The sequence below is a fragment of the Anomaloglossus baeobatrachus genome, chromosome 8 (genome assembly GCF_048569485.1).
Source record: "Anomaloglossus baeobatrachus isolate aAnoBae1 chromosome 8, aAnoBae1.hap1, whole genome shotgun sequence".
NCBI classification, from domain to species: Eukaryota; Metazoa; Chordata; class Amphibia; order Anura; family Aromobatidae; genus Anomaloglossus; species Anomaloglossus baeobatrachus.
The window spans coordinates 177,647,090-177,664,008 of NC_134360.1; the positions used below are offsets into that span (position 1 = coordinate 177,647,090).

Genomic DNA, 16,919 nt, shown 5'->3' on the forward strand with positions numbered 1-16,919 from the left:
TTCCTACAGGTGGGCAACCGCCGCCTGAAGGACTCGCCTACCTAGGCTGGCATCTGCCGAAGCGTAGGTAAGCACCTGATAGTGTTTCGTGAAAGTGTGCAGACTCGACCAGGTAGCCGCCTGACACACCTGCTGAGCCGTAGCCTGGTGCCGCAATGCCCAGGACGCACCCACGGCTCTGGTAGAATGGGCTTTCAGTCCTGAAGGAACCGGAAGCCCAGAAGAACGGTAGGCTTCAAGAATTGGTTCCTTGATCCACCGAGCCAAGGTTGACTTGGAAGCCTGCGACCCTTTACGCTGGCCAGCGACAAGGACAAAGAGCGCATCCGAGCGGCGCAGGGGCGCCGTACGAGAAATGTAGAGCCGGAGTGCTCTCACAAGATCTAACAAGTGCAAATCCTTTTCACATTGGTGAACTGGATGAGGGCAAAAAGAAGGTAAGGAGATATCCTGATTGAGATGAAAAGGGGATACCACCTTAGGGAGAAATTCCGGAACCGGACGCAGAACCACCTTGTCCTGGTGAAACACCAGGAAGGGGGCTTTGCATGACAGTGCAGCTAGCTCAGACACTCTCCGAAGTGATGTGACTGCCACTAGGAAGACCACCTTCTGCGAGAGGCGAGAAAGAGAAATATCTCTCATTGGCTCGAAAGGTGGTTTCTGAAGAGCCGTTGGCACCCTGTTCAGATCCCAGGGTTCTAGCGGGCGCTTGTAAGGGGGGACTATGTGGCAAACCCCCTGCAGGAACGTGCGTACCTGCGGAAGCCTGGCTAGACGCTTCTGAAAAACACAGAGAGCGCCGAGACTTGTCCCTTAAGAGAGCCGAGAGACAACCCCTTTTCCATTCCGGATTGAAGGAAGGACAGAAAAGTGGGCAAGGCAAATGGCCAGGGAATAAAACCCTGATCAGAGCACCAGGATAAGAAGATCCTCCACGTCCTGTGGTAGATCTTGGCTGACGTTGGTTTCCTGGCCTGTCTCATAGTGGCAATGACCTCTTGAGATAACCCTGAAGACGCTAGGATCCAGGACTCAATGGCCACACAGTCAGGTTGAGGGCCGCAGAACTCAGGTGGAAAAATGGCCCTTGAGACAGCAAGTCTGGTCGGTCTGGTAGTGCCCACGGCTGACCCACCGTGAGATGCCACAGATCCGGGTACCACGACCTCCTCGGCCAGTCTGGGGCGATGAGGATGGCGCGGCGGCAGTCGGACCTGATCTTGCGTAACACTCTGGGCAGCAGTGCCAGAGGAGGAAAAACATAGGGCAGGCGAAACTGCGACCAATCCTGAACTAATGCGTCTGCCGCCAGAGCTCTGTGATCTTGAGACCGTGCCATGAATGCCGAGACCTTGTTGTTGTGCCGGGACGCCATTAGGTCGACGTCCGGCTTCCCCCAGCGGCAACAAATCTCTTGAAACACGTCCGGGTGAAGAGACCATTCCCCTGCGTCCATGCCCTGGCGACTGAGAAAGTCTGCTTTCCAGTTTTCTACGCCCGGGATGTGAACTGCGGAGATGGTGGATGCTGTGGCTTCCACCCACAGCAGAATCCGCCGAACTTCCTGGAAGGCTTGACGACTGCGTGTGCCGCCTTGGTGGTTGATGTATGCCACCGCCGTGGCGTTGTCCGACTGAATTCGGATCTGCTTGCCTTCCAGCCACGGATGGAACGCCTTTAGGGCTAGATACACTGCCCTTATCTCCAGAACATTGATCTGAAGGGAGGACTCTGTTGGAGTCCAGGTTCCCTGAGCCCTGTGGTGGAGGAAGACCGCTCCCCACCCTGACAGACTCGCGTCCGTCGTGACCACAGCCCAGGATGGGGGCAGAAACGATTTCCCCTTCGACAAGGAAGTGGGAAGAAGCCACCACTGAAGTCGATTTCTTGTCCCATTTGCGGAGAATGTCCCATTGAAGTGGACGCAGATGAAACTGCGCAAATGGAACTGCCTCCATTGCTGCCACCATCTTCCCTAGGAAGTGCATGAGGCGTCTCAAGGGGTGCGACTGGGCTCGGAGGAGAGATTGCACCCCTGTCCGTAGTGAACGCTGTTTGTCCAGCGGAAGTTTCACTATCGCTGGGAGAGTATGAAACTCCATCCCGAGATATGTCAGCGATTGGGTCGGTGTCAGTTTTGACTTTGGGAAATTGATGATCCACCCGAACCTCTGGAGAGTCTCCAGAGCATTGTCCAGGCTGTGTTGGCATGCCACCCGAGAGGGGGCCTTGACAAGAAGATCGTCCAAGTAAGGGATCACTGAGTGTCCCTGTGAGTGTAGGACTGCTACCACTGTTGCCATGACCTTGGTGAAGACCCGTGGGGCTGTTGCCAGGCCGAAAGGCAGTGCCACGAACTGAAGGTGTTCGTCCCCGATGGCGAAACGCAGGAAGCGCTGATGCTCTGGTGCAATCGGCACGTGGAGATAAGCATCCCTGATGTCGATTGAGGCTAGGAAGTCTCCTTGGGACATCGAGGCGATGACTGAGCGGAGAGATTCCATCCGGAACCGCCTGGTTTTCACGTGTCTGTTGAGCAGTTTGAGGTCCAGAACGGGACGGAAAGATCCGTCCTTTTTTGGTACCACAAACAAGTTGGAGTAAAAACCGTGACCCCATTGCTGAAGGGGAACAGGGATAACCACTCCTTCTGCCTTCAGAGTGTTCACCGCCTGAAGAAGAGCATCGGCTCGCTCGGGGGGCGGAGATGTTCTGAAGAAACGAATCGGAGGACGAGAACCGAACTCTATCCTGTAACCGTGAGACAGAATGTCTCTCACCCATCGGTCTTGGACATGTGGGAACCAGGCGTCGCAAAAGCGGGAGAGCCTGCCACCGACCGAGGATGCGGTTTGGGGAGTCCGCAAGTCATGAGGAGGCCGCTTTGGGAGCGGTTCCTCCGGCGGTCTTTTTAGGACGTGACTTAGACCGCCATGAATCAGAGTTCCTCTGACCCTTCTGAGGCCTGTTGGACGAGGAGAATTGAGACCTGCCTGAGGGCCGAAAGGACCGAAACCTCGATTGTACCTTCCGTTGTTGAGGTCTGTTAGGTTTGGACTGGGGTAAGGACGAGTCCTTACCCTTGGATTGTTTAATGATTTCATCCAATTGCTCGCCAAACAGGCGGTCGCCAGAAAATGGCAAACCGGTTAAAAACTTTTTGGAAGCAGAGTCTGCCTTCCATTCACGTAGCCACATGGCCCTGCGGACTGCCACTGAATTGGCGGATGCTACCGCTGTACGGCTCGCAGAGTCCAGTACAGCATTCATGGCGTAGGACGCAAACGCCGACGCCTGAGAGGTTAAGGACACAACCTGCGGAGTAGCGGCTCGTGTGACTGCATTAATCTCAGACTGACAAGCTGAGATAGCTTGGAGTGCCCATACGGCTGCAAATGCCGGAGCAAAGGACGCGCCGATAGCCTCATCGATGGATTTCATCAGGAGCTCTATCTGCCTGTCAGTGGCATCCTTGAGTGATGCACCATCTGCCACTGCAACTATGGATCTGGCCGCCAGTCTAGAGACTGGAGGATCCACCTTGGGACACTGAGCCCAACCCTTGACTACGTCAGGGGGGAAAGGATAACGTGTGTCATTAAGGCGCTTAGTAAAGCGCTTATCCGGAAAAGCTCGGTGTTTCTGGACTGCCTCTTTGAAGTCGGAGTGATCAAGAAACGCACTCCGTGTACGTTTGGGAAACCTAAAATGAAATTTCTCCTGCTGAGAAGCTGACTCCTCACTCGGAAGGGCTGGAGGAGAAAGATCTAACACCTGATTGATGGACGCTATAAGGTCGTTTACTATGGCGTCCCCTTCAGGCGTATCAAGGTTGAGCGCGGCGTCAGGATCAGAGCCCTGATCTGCCCCATCCGCTTCATCCTCCAGAGAGTCCTCATGCTGAGACCCTGAACAGTGTGATGAAGTCGAGGGAAGCTCCCAGCGAGCCCGCTTAGTCGGTCTGGGACTGCGGTCCGTGTCGGAGTCCTCCACGTGGGACCTATGAGTCGACCCAGGAGCACTTTGCTGCTCCGACCGAGGGGGGCCTGGGGGCAATGAATCAACAGTGCCCGGGGCCTGTGTTACGGGTCTGGACTGCAAAGCTTCTAGTATCTTAGCAGACCATCTATCCATAGACTCAGAAAGTTTGTCAGCGAATACTGCAAACTCTGTCCCTGTCACCTGGACAGTGGGGGTCGGTGGTTCCACCTGGGCCGGGGGTCCCACCAGTGGCTGAGACTCCGGCTGAGTGAGTGTCACAGGGGCCGAGCATTGCACACAATGAGGGTAGGTGGAACCTGCAGGTAGCATTGCCGCACATGAGGTACAGGTTGCAAAGTAAGCCTGTGCCTTGGCACCCTTGCTTTTTGCGGACGACATGCTGTTGTCTCCTCTTAGAGCAATCAGTGAGGGTATATAGCCAAAAGCTAATAGTGCGGCCGTACAGAGTAAATGTATACAATATAAGCATATAAATATACACTTCGGCACCCAGGGGGGCCAGCACCTAGTAACAGGTGCGGCTTACCGACCACCCTCAGCGGTTGTGTGACCACCAGATTCCCTGCCTGGGCCTCCCAGAGCTGTGGAGCTCGGAGTTGTCTCCCCTCTGATGTTCTGCAGCGTCTGAAGTGCTGATAGGAATGGCTGCCGGCGTTCTGAGAGGAGGAGGGAGCCGTGGGCGTGCCTCAGAAAGTGCGGGAATCTGGTGCCCCACGGTGCTCAGTGAGGGGGGAGGAGGATACAAAGTATGCTCCAGCCCTCAGCGCTGACGTCCAGTGCAGCGTCCCGCCCTTACCCCTGACTGGCAGGCCCGGGGGCGGGAATATGCGGTACTAGGCCGCAAAAGCCGGGGACTAAAGTTATAAGCGCGGCCGGCCAACAAGCGCGGTCAGCGCGGTAGTCCCGGCGCACAAACACACCCAGCAGCTGCTGCAGTGTCCATTACACAGGCGCTCTATGCGCCGTCCCCAAGGGGACACAGAGTACCTCACAGTAGCAGGGCCTTGTCCCTGATGATACCCGGTCTCCTGTCCAGCAGATTCCCCCAGGGGCTGCGGAGGGAGCACGGTCCCAGTGCCTGGTGACCGGTTAGGATCCCACTTCACCCAGAGCCCCTAAGGGATGGGGAAGGAAAACAGCATGTGGCTCCTGCCTATGTACCCGCAATGGGTACCTCAACCTTAACAGCACCGCCGACCAGAGTGGGGTGAGAAGGGAGCATGCTGGGGGCCCTGTTATGGGCCCACTTTTCTTCCATCCGATATAGTCAGCAGCTGCTGCTGACTAAAATGTGGAGCTTGCGTGGATGTGTGCCTCCTTCAACACAAAGCAATAAAACTGAGGAGCCCGTGATGCACGGGGGGGTGTATAGGCAGAGGGGAGGGGTTTACACTTTTAAGTGTAATGCTTTGTGTGGCCTCCGGAGGCAGAAGCTATACACCCCAATTGTCTGGGTCTCCCAATGGAGCGACAAAGAAAAACGTAAATATATCCTTTATATAAAACCATACTCAACCCCCTTTTTTAGTGATTTCTGCATACTGAGCCTTTTATATGTCAGCATACATTGAAACCATACAAGCCCTAGGATGACTTTCTTTACTCCCCAATTATTCCCTCCTGCTGGAGCACGTGGTATTGAGACCTCTGGTAGAGAGCAGGGACCAAAACAGCAGTCACAATGGCTGCTCCTTAGCGGTTATGTGCTCGAATGCCAACAGAGGTGATGAAAAGGATTTGCAGACCTGTGATTGAATGATTGAGCAGCCATGTTGGTAGCCCATGGCCACTAGACCAGTCTTGCCAACCTCATGCCTGCCAGCAATCCCAAGACTTTTTTTTTTGATTAGTATGAACAGTGTGTGGGGCAGGAATGATAATGTCTCGTTGGCCAACTAAAGCTGCTTTCACACATCCAATTTTTGCCATCAGGCACGACCCGGCGAAAAAACTGATGTGACGGATCCGGCGAAAAAACACACCAGAAAAAAAACCAAAAAAAAACGCATCAGTTTTATCCATGCGTTACTTCCGTTTTTTTAAGGGATCCGTTGTGATACTGAGCATGCTCAGTTCAAAAGAAGGGAATTTTGTTACTTACCGTAAATTCCTTTTCTTCTAGCTCCAATTGGGAGACCCAGACGATTGGGTGTATAGCTACTGCCTCCGGAGGCCACACAAAGCATTACACTAAAAAGTGTAAGGCCCCTCCCCTTCTGGCTATACACCCCCCGTGGGATCACGGGCTGATCAGTTTTAGTGCAAAAGCAAGAAGGAGGAAAGCCAATAACTGGTTAAACAAATTCAATCCGAAGGAACATCGGAGAACTGAAACCATTCAACATGAACAACATGTGTACCCGAACAAACCAAAAATCCCGAAGGAAACAGGGGCGGGTGCTGGGTCTCCCAATTGGAGCTAGAAGAAAAGGAATTAACGGTAAGTAACAAAATTCCCTTCTTCTTCGGCGCTCCATTGGGAGACCCAGACGATTGGGACGTCCAAAAGCTGTCCCTGGGTGGGTAAATGAATACATCAAGTTTGGACTGTAAAAACAGCCCTTCCCTACATGGAGGCAACCTCCGCCTGCAGGACTCATCTACTTAGGCTGGCATCCGCCTAAGCGTAGGCATGCACCTGAAAATGCTTGGTGAAGGTGTGCAGACTCGACCAGGTAGCCGCCTGGCACACCTGCTGAGCCGTAGCCTGGTGCCGTAATGCCCAGGACGCACCCACGGCTCTGGTAGAATGGGCCTTCAGTCCTGATGGAACCGGAAGCCTAGTAGAACGGTAGGCTTCAAGGATTGGCTCCTTGATCCATCGAGCCAGGGTGGATTTTGCAGCCTGCGACCCCTTGCGCTGACCAGTGACAAGGACAAAGAGTGCATCCGAGCGGCGCAGGGGCGCCGTGCGGGAATGTAGATTCTGGGTGCTCCACACCAGATCCAACAATGCAAAGCCATTACATATCGATGAAATGGATAAAAGGAAGGTAAGGAGATATCCTGATTGTGATAAAAAGGGGATACCACCTTAGGGAGAAACTCTGGGATCGGGCGCAGCACTACCTTATCTTGGTGAACACCAGGAAAGGAGCTTTGGATGACCGCGCTGCTAGTTCGGACCCTCTCCGAAGAGACGTGACCGCTACCAGAAAGGCCACTTTCTGTGAAAGTCGAGAAAGTGAAACATCCCTCAGAGGCTCGAAGGGCGGCTCCTGGAGAGCAATTAATACCCTGTTCAGATCCCATGGGTCTAACGGCCTCTTGTACGGAGGGACAATGTGAAAACCCCCCTGCAGGAACGTGCGTACCTGAGGAAGTCGTACTAGGCGCTTCTGAAAGCATACCGACAGCGCTGCGACTTGTCCTTTAAGGGAGCCGAGCGACAAACCTTTTCCCAATCCAGATGCAGGAAGGGAGGAAAAAGGAGACAATGCAAATGGCCAGGGAGACACTCCCTAAGCAGAGCACCAAGATAAGAATAACTTCCACGTCTTGTGGTAGATCTTGGCAGACGTCGGCTTCCTAGCCCGTCTCATGGTGGCAATGACGTCTTGAGATAATCCTGAAGACGCTAGGATCTCGGACTCGATGGCCACACAGTCAGGTTCAGGGCCGTAGAATTCAGTGGAAAAAACGGCCCTTGGGACAGTAAGTCTGGCCGGTCTGAGAGTGCCCACGGTTGGCCGACCGTGAGATGCCACAGATCCGGGAACCACGACCTCCTCGGCCAGTCTGGGACGACGAGGATGGCGCGGCGGCAATCGGAGCTGAGCTTGCGTAGCACTCTGGGCAACAGTGCCAGAGGTGGAAACACATAGGGTAGCTGGAACTGCGACCAATCCTGAACTAGGGCGCCTGCCGCCAGAGCTCTTTGCTCGTGAGACCGCGCCATGAAAATCGGGACCTTGTTGTTGTGCCGAGACGCCATTAGGTCGACGTCCGGCATCCCCCAGCGGCTACAGATTTCCTGACACCATTCTGGGTGCAGAGGCCATTCCCCTGCGTCCATGCCCTGGCGACTGAGGAAGTCTGCTTCCCAATTTTTTACGCCCGGGATGTGAACTGCGGATATGGTGGATGCTCTGTCTCCCACCCACATCAGAATCCGCCGGATTGCCTGGTAGGCTTGGCGATGCGTGTTCCGCCTTGGTGGGTGATGTATGCCACCGCTGTGGAATTGTCCGACTGAATTCGGATCTGTTTTCCTTCCAGCCACTGCTGGAAGGCTTGCAGGGCAAGATACACTGCCCAGATTTCCAGAACATTGATCTGAAGGATGGACTCCTCTGAAGAGAGTCCTTGACCGTCTGAGAAGGGAGACGTTCCTGTCTAGGGACGTCGACTCCCCAACCCATTGGCAAAGCATGTCCCATTGAAGTGGACGCAGATGAAACTGCGCGAAAGTGACTGCCTCTGCATGAGGCGTCTTAAGGGGTGTGACTGGCCTTGAAGGAGAGACTGCACCCCCGTCTGTAGTGAACGCTGCTTGTCCAGCGGAAGCTTCACTATCGCTGAGGGAGTGTGAAACTCCATGCCCAGATATGTCAGCGATTGGGTCGGTGCCCGATTTAACCTTGAAAAGTTGATGATCCACCCGAAACTCTGGAGAGTCTCCAGCGCCACGTTCAGGCTATGTTGGCATGCCTCTTGAGAGGGTGCCTTGACAAGTGGATCGTTCCAGTAAGGATCACAGAGTGACCCTGAGAGTGCAGGACTGCTCCCACTGCTGCCCTGAACTTGGTGAAAACCCGTAGGGCTGTCGCCAGACCGAAGGGCAGGGCTACGAACTGAAGATGCTCGTTTTCAATAACGAAACGTAGCAAACGCTGGTGCTCTGGAGCAATCGGCACGTGGAGATAAGCATCCTGATGTCTATTGATGCTAGGAAATCTCCTTGAGACATTGAGGCAATGACGGAGCGGAGGGTTACATCCGGAACCGCCTGGCCTTCACGTGCTTGTTGAGCAGTTTTAGGTCCAGAACGGAACGGAAAGAGCCACCCTTTTTTGGCACCCCAATCAGATTGGAGGAAAAAACCGTGTCTTGTTCCTGAAGACGAACAGGGATTACCACTCCTTCTGCCTGCAGAAGAGCATCGGCTCGGTGGGGGGGGGGGGGAAGTTCTGAAGAATCGAGCCGGAGGACGAGAACAAAGCTCTATCCTGTACACGTGAGACACAATGTCTCTCACCCACCGGTCTGTGACCTGCGGCAGCTAAATGTCGCCAAGCGGGAGAGTCTGCCACCAACCGCGGATGCGGAGAGAGAGAGCTGAAAGTCATGAGGAGACCGCCTTGGTAGCGGTTCTTCCGGCTGCCTTCCTTGGGCGTGATTGAGCCCGGCCGGAATCTGAGCCCCTCTGAGCCTTTTGAGCCCTTTTGGACGAGGACCATTGGGACCTGCCCGAGCCTGGGAAGGACCGAAACCTCGACTGTCCCTCCAGGACAGCATTACTAGGGTAAGTCGCAATGCAGACATTGCGAGGTTAAGGACACCACCTGCGGCACAGATGTACATGTGCTCAAGACCAGCTGCGCAAGACCAGCTGAAATAGCTTAGAGTGCCCATACGGCTGCGAATGCCGGAGCAACCGACACGCTGATAGCTTCACAGACAGATTTCAACCAGAGGTCCATCTGTCTGTCAATGGCATCTTTAAGTGAAGTCCCATCTCCACTGCAACTATGGATCTAGCCGCAAGCCTGGAGATTGGGGGATCCACCTTTGGACCCTGGGTCCAGCGCTTTACCACGTTAGGGGGAAGGGATAACGTGTATCCTTAATACGTTTGGAGAAAACGCTTATCTGGTAAGCGTGGTGTTTCTGAACTGCTTCTCTGAAGTCAGCGTGGCCAGAAAAGTACTCAATATACGCATGAGATACTGAAAAGGGATTTCTCCTGCTGTGAAGCTGACTCCTCCACTGGGGGAGCTGAGGGAGAAATATCCAACATTCCATTGATGGACGCTATAAGATCATTCACTATGGCGTCACCATCCGGTGTATCCGGATTGAGAGCGGTGTCAGGACCAAAGCCCTGATCAGCCACGTCTGCCTCATCATACAGAGAGTCCTCCTGCTGGGACCCTGACCAGTGATGAAGCCGAGTGCCGCACCCAGCGAGCTAGCTTAGGCTATCTGGGACTGTCGTCCGTGTCAGAGCCTTCACCCTGGAATGCCTGGGACCCCCCCGGAGCACTGATTATGTTCCAAATGAGGGTGGCCAGGGAGCATTAATCAAGATTGCCCATGGCCTGTCTGGACTGCAAAGTCTCTATCCCATGACAATCTATCAGCCGAAACTGCAACTCCGTCCCTGTCCCTGGACAGGGTTCACAGGTGGTTCCTTTGGCCACCTCTAGTAGAGACCCCGGCTGACCAAGTGCTACAGGGGAGCATTGCACACAACGGGGGTCAGTGGAACCTGCCGGTGGAACAGTATCACATGCAAGCATACAAGCCTGTGTTGCTTTTTTGCTGCTGTATTCTAGCCATCTATGCAATGTATAGCATACAAGCATAAGTACAAATGACCACTTCAGCACATGCAATACAAGCAGCATAGAAAGCCTGTGCCTTAGCACCCTTGCTTTTTTGCTGCTGTTGTCCAGCCATCTAGGAGAATATAGCCAAGAGTAGCGACCGTACAGTGCAATGTATAGCATACAAGCATAAGTACAAATGAACACTTCGGCACATGCAATACAAGCAGCCTATAAAGCCTGTGCCTTGGCACCCATGCTTTTTTGCTGCTGTTGTCCAGCCCTCTAGGAGAATATAGCCAAGAGTAGCGACCGTACAGTGCAATGTATAGCATACAAGCATAAGTACAAATGAACACTTCAGCACATGCAATACAAGCAGCATAGAAAGCCTGTGCCTTAGCACCCTTGCTTTTTTGCTGCTGTTATCTCGCCATCTAGGAGGGCATATAGCCAAAAATAGCGACCTACAGTGCAGTGTATAGCATACAAGCATAGAATACAAATGGACACTTCGGTATTTAGTGGGGTCAGCACTTCAGGTGCTGCTTACCGCCCGCCTATAACGCGGATGTGTGGTCGCCAGAGCCCTGTGACTGGTTGCCCAGAGCATGTCTCCGTTCCCCAGCTCGGACGGCGTGCAGGAATGGCTGCCGGCGTCCTGTGAAGAGGGGCGGGCCGTGGGCGTGCCCCAGACAAGAGCGGGAAACTGGCGTCCCACTGTGTCCAGTGAAGGGGGCTGGAGAATGCAAAGCAGACTCCAGCCCTCGGCGCTGACTGTCTGTACAGCGTCCCGCCTCTCCCCTGACTGGCAGGGCTGGAGGCGGGAACGAAACGAAAACTAGGCCGCAAAGCCGGGGACTCGAGTAATAAGCGCGGCCGTCCATGTGCACGGCCAGCGCGGAAGTCCCCGGCGCACCACAAGTCCCAGCCGCGCCACAATGTAAAAAACACCCAGCAGCGGCCGGCGCGGCAGTTTCTAACACATAAAGTCACTCAGCTAAGCTGCAGTGAATAATAGCACGAGCGCTCCGCGCTGTTGCCCCCGGCGCACTAACACTCCCAGCAATGCTGGTGTGTGTGTGCGCGCTTGCCCGGGGACACAGAGTACCTTAATGTAGCAGGGCCCTGTCCCTGACGATACTCAGCTCCATATCCAGCAGGTTCTCTGGGTCTGTGGATGAAGCCCGGTCTCAGTGCCTGGAGACCGGTAAGATCCCACTTCGCCCAGAGCCCTGAGGGGGGATGGGGAAGGAAAACAGCATGTGGGCTCCAGCCTCCGTACCCGCAATGGGTACCTCAACCTTAACAAACACCCGACAAAAGTGGGGTGAGAAGGGAGCATGCTGGGGGCCCCATATGGGCCCACTTTTCTTCCAACCGACATAGTCAGCAGCTGCTGCTGACTAAAAACAGTGGAGCTATGCGTGGATGTCTGACCTCCTTCGCACAAAGCTTGAAAACTGATCAGCCCGTGATCCCACGGGGGGTGTATAGCCAGAAGGGGAGGGGCCTTACACTTTTTAGTGTAATGCTTTGTGTGGCCTCCGGAGGCAGTAGCTATACACCCAATCGTCTGGGTCTCCCAATGGAGCGCCGAAGAAAACCGGATTAGTCGTTGGATTCCGTCATATGCCGGATGATGACGGATCCGGTGCCCATAGGCTTCCATTATACAACATGCAGGACCCAGCATGGTCCGGTTTGTTGCCGGAGACAAAAAACGTTCCATGGTGCGTCCTTTCCGGCAGCTGGACGAATAAATTTCGCCGGATCCAGCGAACGCTGCATGCAACGCAAGGCCATCCGACACAATCCGGCACTAATACAAGTCAATGGTGAACAAAACTGATCCGGCACCGGATACGTTTTATCCGCATTTCGCCAGATTGTGCCTGACGGCAAAAACCGGATGTGTGAAAGCAACCTAATCAAAAGTGGTGCTGGGGATTCCAGCAGGTAGGAGGAGGACTCAGGACTATAGGATAACTCTCTGGTCAAGTGAGCCAGTGTCTTCTAGTACAAGAAAATTACATTAACCCTGGCCCCACATATCAGGCGTCTTGGTGATTCAGGACATATTTGTAAATGAAAGCATATTGGGGAGGGCGATTTTTCCTATCATGAGATGAATGCAAACAATTTCTGCAGTTTGGATAGCCCCTTTAAATTTTTCTTATTCCCTTATATAGTGACTATAAGCACAACCCATCCTCACAAACTCACTTGGGAGAGACCCGGCTGGAATCCCTGCTGTTGGGTCAGGGTTGGAGGAGCTAATCGTGCATGCTGAGTATTAAATAAGTGACTTGTGTCCATATAGAAAGCAGGTATTTGTGCAGCCGGCCCTGTGCCACAAGAAAGAAGAACAAAAAGCAATAATAAAAAAGTTAAAGTATTTGGTAGTCAAATTTGAAGAAAAAAAATTTAAATAAAAGATTAAACTGTAAAAAAAAAAAAATACAAGCTAAAAAACAAATCAAACGGAAGAAAAGATGGTGTACCTGCTGCAGACTGTGAGACATAGACCTGCGGGCTCTGCTGCTGGGCCATCAGTGAGGGCATACAGCTCAGCTGGGAGAAGTGGCTGGCAGAGGGCATACCGCTGCTGCTCTGGAGCTGTTGGGGCTTTACTTTGCAGATATTAGGAGGATCGGAAGTTGTGGTAGTTTTTGTGCTAAGTGATGACGTTGTGTATGTTCCAGCACCTGGAGAGAGAACACATTAGTAAAAGTCTCCACTGTAAACATACAAGAAAGCTTTAAACAGCGGCTGTCATTTCTCATTACCGGATAAGGAAGTAGTTGGTGTCACGGAGGCCACGGGGATGGGTGGCATGGATGCACTGGAGAAAGAATTGTACGGGACATTGCTGGGCGGAGGCGGTCCAGCATTTCCACTATTAGCAGATATACTACCAACCCCACCGCTGGAATTGGAGGAAGCCCCCACGCCTGATGTGCTGGTAGGGGGTGCCGCAGAGGTGATTGGGGATCCTTTTTCAGCAACACTTGGGGAGTTCTCCCAGGCCTTGCGAGCAGACTCCATCTGGAGAAAAAAGAAGAAGAAAAAAAAAAACAACAATCAGCAGGGATGTTGAATTACTGGATAATGGCATCAAGGTAATGTCAGCTTATGAAACATTTAACTTCAGATCTAAAGCACAATGACATAATAATGAAGGGAATTTTGTTTACTTACCGTAAATTCCTTTTCTTCTAGCTCCTATTGGGAGACCCAGACAATTGGGTGTATAGCTTCTGCCTCCGGAGGCCACACAAAGTATTACACTTTAAAAAGTGTAACCCCTCCCCTCTGCTATACACCCTCCCGTGCATCACGGGCTCATCAGTTTTGGTGCCAAAGCAGGAAGGAGGAAACTTATAAATTGGTCTAAGGTAAATTCAATCCGAAGGATGTTCGGAGAACTGAACCATGAACCAAAAGAACAATTCAACATGAACAACATGTGTACACAAAGAACAACAGCCCGAAGGGAACAGGGGCGGGTGCTGGGTCTCCCAATAGGAGCTAGAAGAAAAGGAATTTACGGTAAGTAAACAAAATTCCCTTCTTCTTTGTCGCTCCATTGGGAGACCCAGACAATTGGGATGTCCAAAAGCAATCCCTGGGTGGGTAAAAGAATACCTCGATAAAAAGAGCCGAAAACGGCCCCCTCTTATAGGTGGGCAACTGCCGCCTGAAGGAGTCGCCTACCTAGGCTGGCATCTGCCGAAGCAGAGGCATGTACCTGATAGTTTTTCGTGAAAGTGTGCAGACTCGACCAGGTAGCCGCCTGACACACCTGCTGAGCCGTAGCCTGGTGTCGCAATGCCCAGGAAGCATCTACGGCTCTGGTAGAATGGGCTTACAGCCCTGCAGGAATTGGAAGCCCACAAGAACGGTAGGCTTCAAGAATCGGTTCCTTGATCCACCGAGCCAAGGTTGACTTGAAAACCTGAAATCCCTTACTCTGGCCCGCGACGAGGACAAAGAGCGCATCCGACCGGCGCCGGGGCGCCGTGCGAGAAATGTAGAGCCGGAGTGCTCTCACCAGATCTAATAAATGCAAATCCTTTTCACATTGGTGAACTGGATGAGGGCCCAAGGGTAAGAAGATATCCTGCTTGAGATGAAACGGGGATACCTTAGGGAGAAAGTCCGGGACCGGACGCAGAACCCCTTATCCTGGTGAAACACCAGGAAGGGGGCTCTGCATGATAGCGCTGCTAGCTCAGACACTCTCCTGAGTGATGTGACTGCCACTAGGAAGGCCACCTTCTGCGAAGGGCGAGATAGAGAGACCTCCCACATCGGCTCGAAAGATGGCTTCTGAAGAGTCGTCAGCACCCTGTTAAGCTCCCAGGGTGCGAACGGACGCTCGTAATATGGGACTATGTGGTCAACCCCCCTGCAGGAACGTGCAGACCTGCGGAAGCCTGGCTAGACGCTTTTGAAAAAACACGGAAGCGCCGATACTTGTCCCTTGAGAGAGCCGAGACAAGCCCTTGTCCATTCCGGATTGAAGTGAAAGAAAGAAGGAAAAGTGGAAAAGGCAAACGGCCAGGGAGTAAAACCCTGATCAGAGCACCAGGATAAGAAGATCCTCCAAGTCCTGGGCTAAATCTCGGCGGACGTCGTTTCCTTGGCTGTCTCATGGTGGCGATGACATCTTGAGATAACCCTGATGACGCTAGGGGCCAGGGCTCAATGGCCACACCATCAGGATGAGGGCCGCAGTATTCAGATGGAAAAAAGTCTGGTCGGTCTGGGAGTGCCTACGGTTGACCCACCGTGAGGTGCCACAGATCCGGGTACCACGATCTCCTCGGCTAGTCTGGAGCGACGAGGATGGTGCGGCGGCAGTCTGACCTGATCTTGCGTAACCCTCTGGGCAGTAGAGCCAGAGGAGGAAATACATAAGTCGAAACTGCGACCAGTCCTGAACTAACGTGTCTGCCGCCCGAGCTCTGTGATCCTTGGACCGAGCCATGAATGCCGGGACTTTGTTGTTGTGCCGAGACGCCATTAGATCGACGTCCGGTGTTCCCCAGCGGCAACAGATCTCTAGAAACACGTCCGGGTGAAGAGACCATTCCCCTGCTTCCATGCCCTGGCGATCACAAGATGTATGAGAAAAACGGGTTTGATGCTGCGCTAAAAACCACAACTCCAGGGGATTTGATGAAATCCTTTTCTTTATTTGCACGGGTCAACGCGTTTCGAAGGCACAGCCGCCTTCTTCATCAGGACAATATAAAGCAAAAAAGAACAGCATTTTTTGCTTTATATTGTCCTGATGAAGAAGGCGGCTGTGCCTTCGAAACGCGTTGACCCGTGCAAATAAAGAAAAGGATTTCATCAAATCCCCTGGAGTTGTGGTTTTTAGCGCAGCATCAAACCCGTTTTTCTCATACATCTTGTGATCTACTTTCCCATCGGGGCTGCAGCTGACCACCATATGCACTTTCTGCCTAAATGCTCGCAGAGGAGTTGTGCCTGTCACAACGGAAACAGGTGAGTACCTGTCTCTTTACATTTTAATCTCTTGTCCACCAGATAAGACCCTATTTTGCGCTTTCTTCCTCCACAGTTTTTTCCGGATATCCATGCCCTGGCGACTGAGAAATCTGCTTCTCAGTTTTCTACGCCCGGGATGTGAACTGCGGAGGTGGCGGAGGCTGTGGCTTCCGCCCACAGCAGAGTCCGCCGAACTTCTCGGAAGGCTTGACGACTGCGTGTGCCGCCCTGGTGGTTGATGTACGCAACCGCCGTGGCGTTGTCCGACTGACTTCGGATCTGCCTGCCTTCCAGCCACCGCTGGAACGCCTTTAGGGCTAGAGACACTGCCCTTATCTCCAGAACATTGATCTGAAGGGAAGACTCTGTCGGACTCCAGGTTCCCTGAGTCCTGTGGCGGAGGAAGACCGCTCCCCACCCTGACAGACTCGCATCCGTCGTGACCACAGCCCCGGCTGGGGCCGGAAAGATTTGCAAGGGAAATAGAGGCGTTCTTGTTTAGGGACGTCGATCTGTCTCATTTGCGGTGTCCGATAGAAGTGGACGCAGACGAATCTGCGCAAGGGAACTGCCTCCATTGCTGCCACCATCTTCCTTAGGAAGTGTGTGAGGCGCCTTAAGGGGTGTGACTGGGTCCGAAGGAGAGAGTGCACCCCTGTCTGTAGTGAGCGCTGTTTATGCAGCGGAAGCTTCACTATTGCTGAGAGAGTATGAAACTCCATCACAAGGCATGAGAGTGTAGGGCCGGCACCACTGTTGCCATGACTTTGGTGAAGACTCGACCTGATGGCGAAACGCAGGAAGCGTTGATGCTCTGGTGCAATCGGCACATGGAGATAAGCATCCCTGATGTCGATTGATGCTGGGAAGTTTCCTTGGGCCATCGAGGCGATGACAAAGCGGAGA

The 16,919-nt window shown here is 53.2% G+C and overlaps 1 protein-coding gene across 4 annotated transcripts in view; it reads right to left on the bottom strand.

Moving 5' to 3' along the window:
• Positions 1-16,919, bottom strand: part of PRRC2C (proline rich coiled-coil 2C) — a 344,519-nt gene that overhangs the window by 28,189 nt on the left and 299,411 nt on the right. For all 4 annotated transcript variants that reach the window (XM_075322243.1, XM_075322246.1, XM_075322244.1 and 1 more), the window contains exons 25-27: positions 13,283-13,541; positions 12,998-13,201; positions 12,720-12,841 (exon numbers count right to left, since the gene is read on the bottom strand). In XM_075322243.1, the coding sequence (XP_075178358.1) occupies positions 12,720-12,841; positions 12,998-13,201; positions 13,283-13,541 (585 nt within the window). The remainder of the gene's footprint in view (positions 1-12,719; positions 12,842-12,997; positions 13,202-13,282; positions 13,542-16,919) is intronic.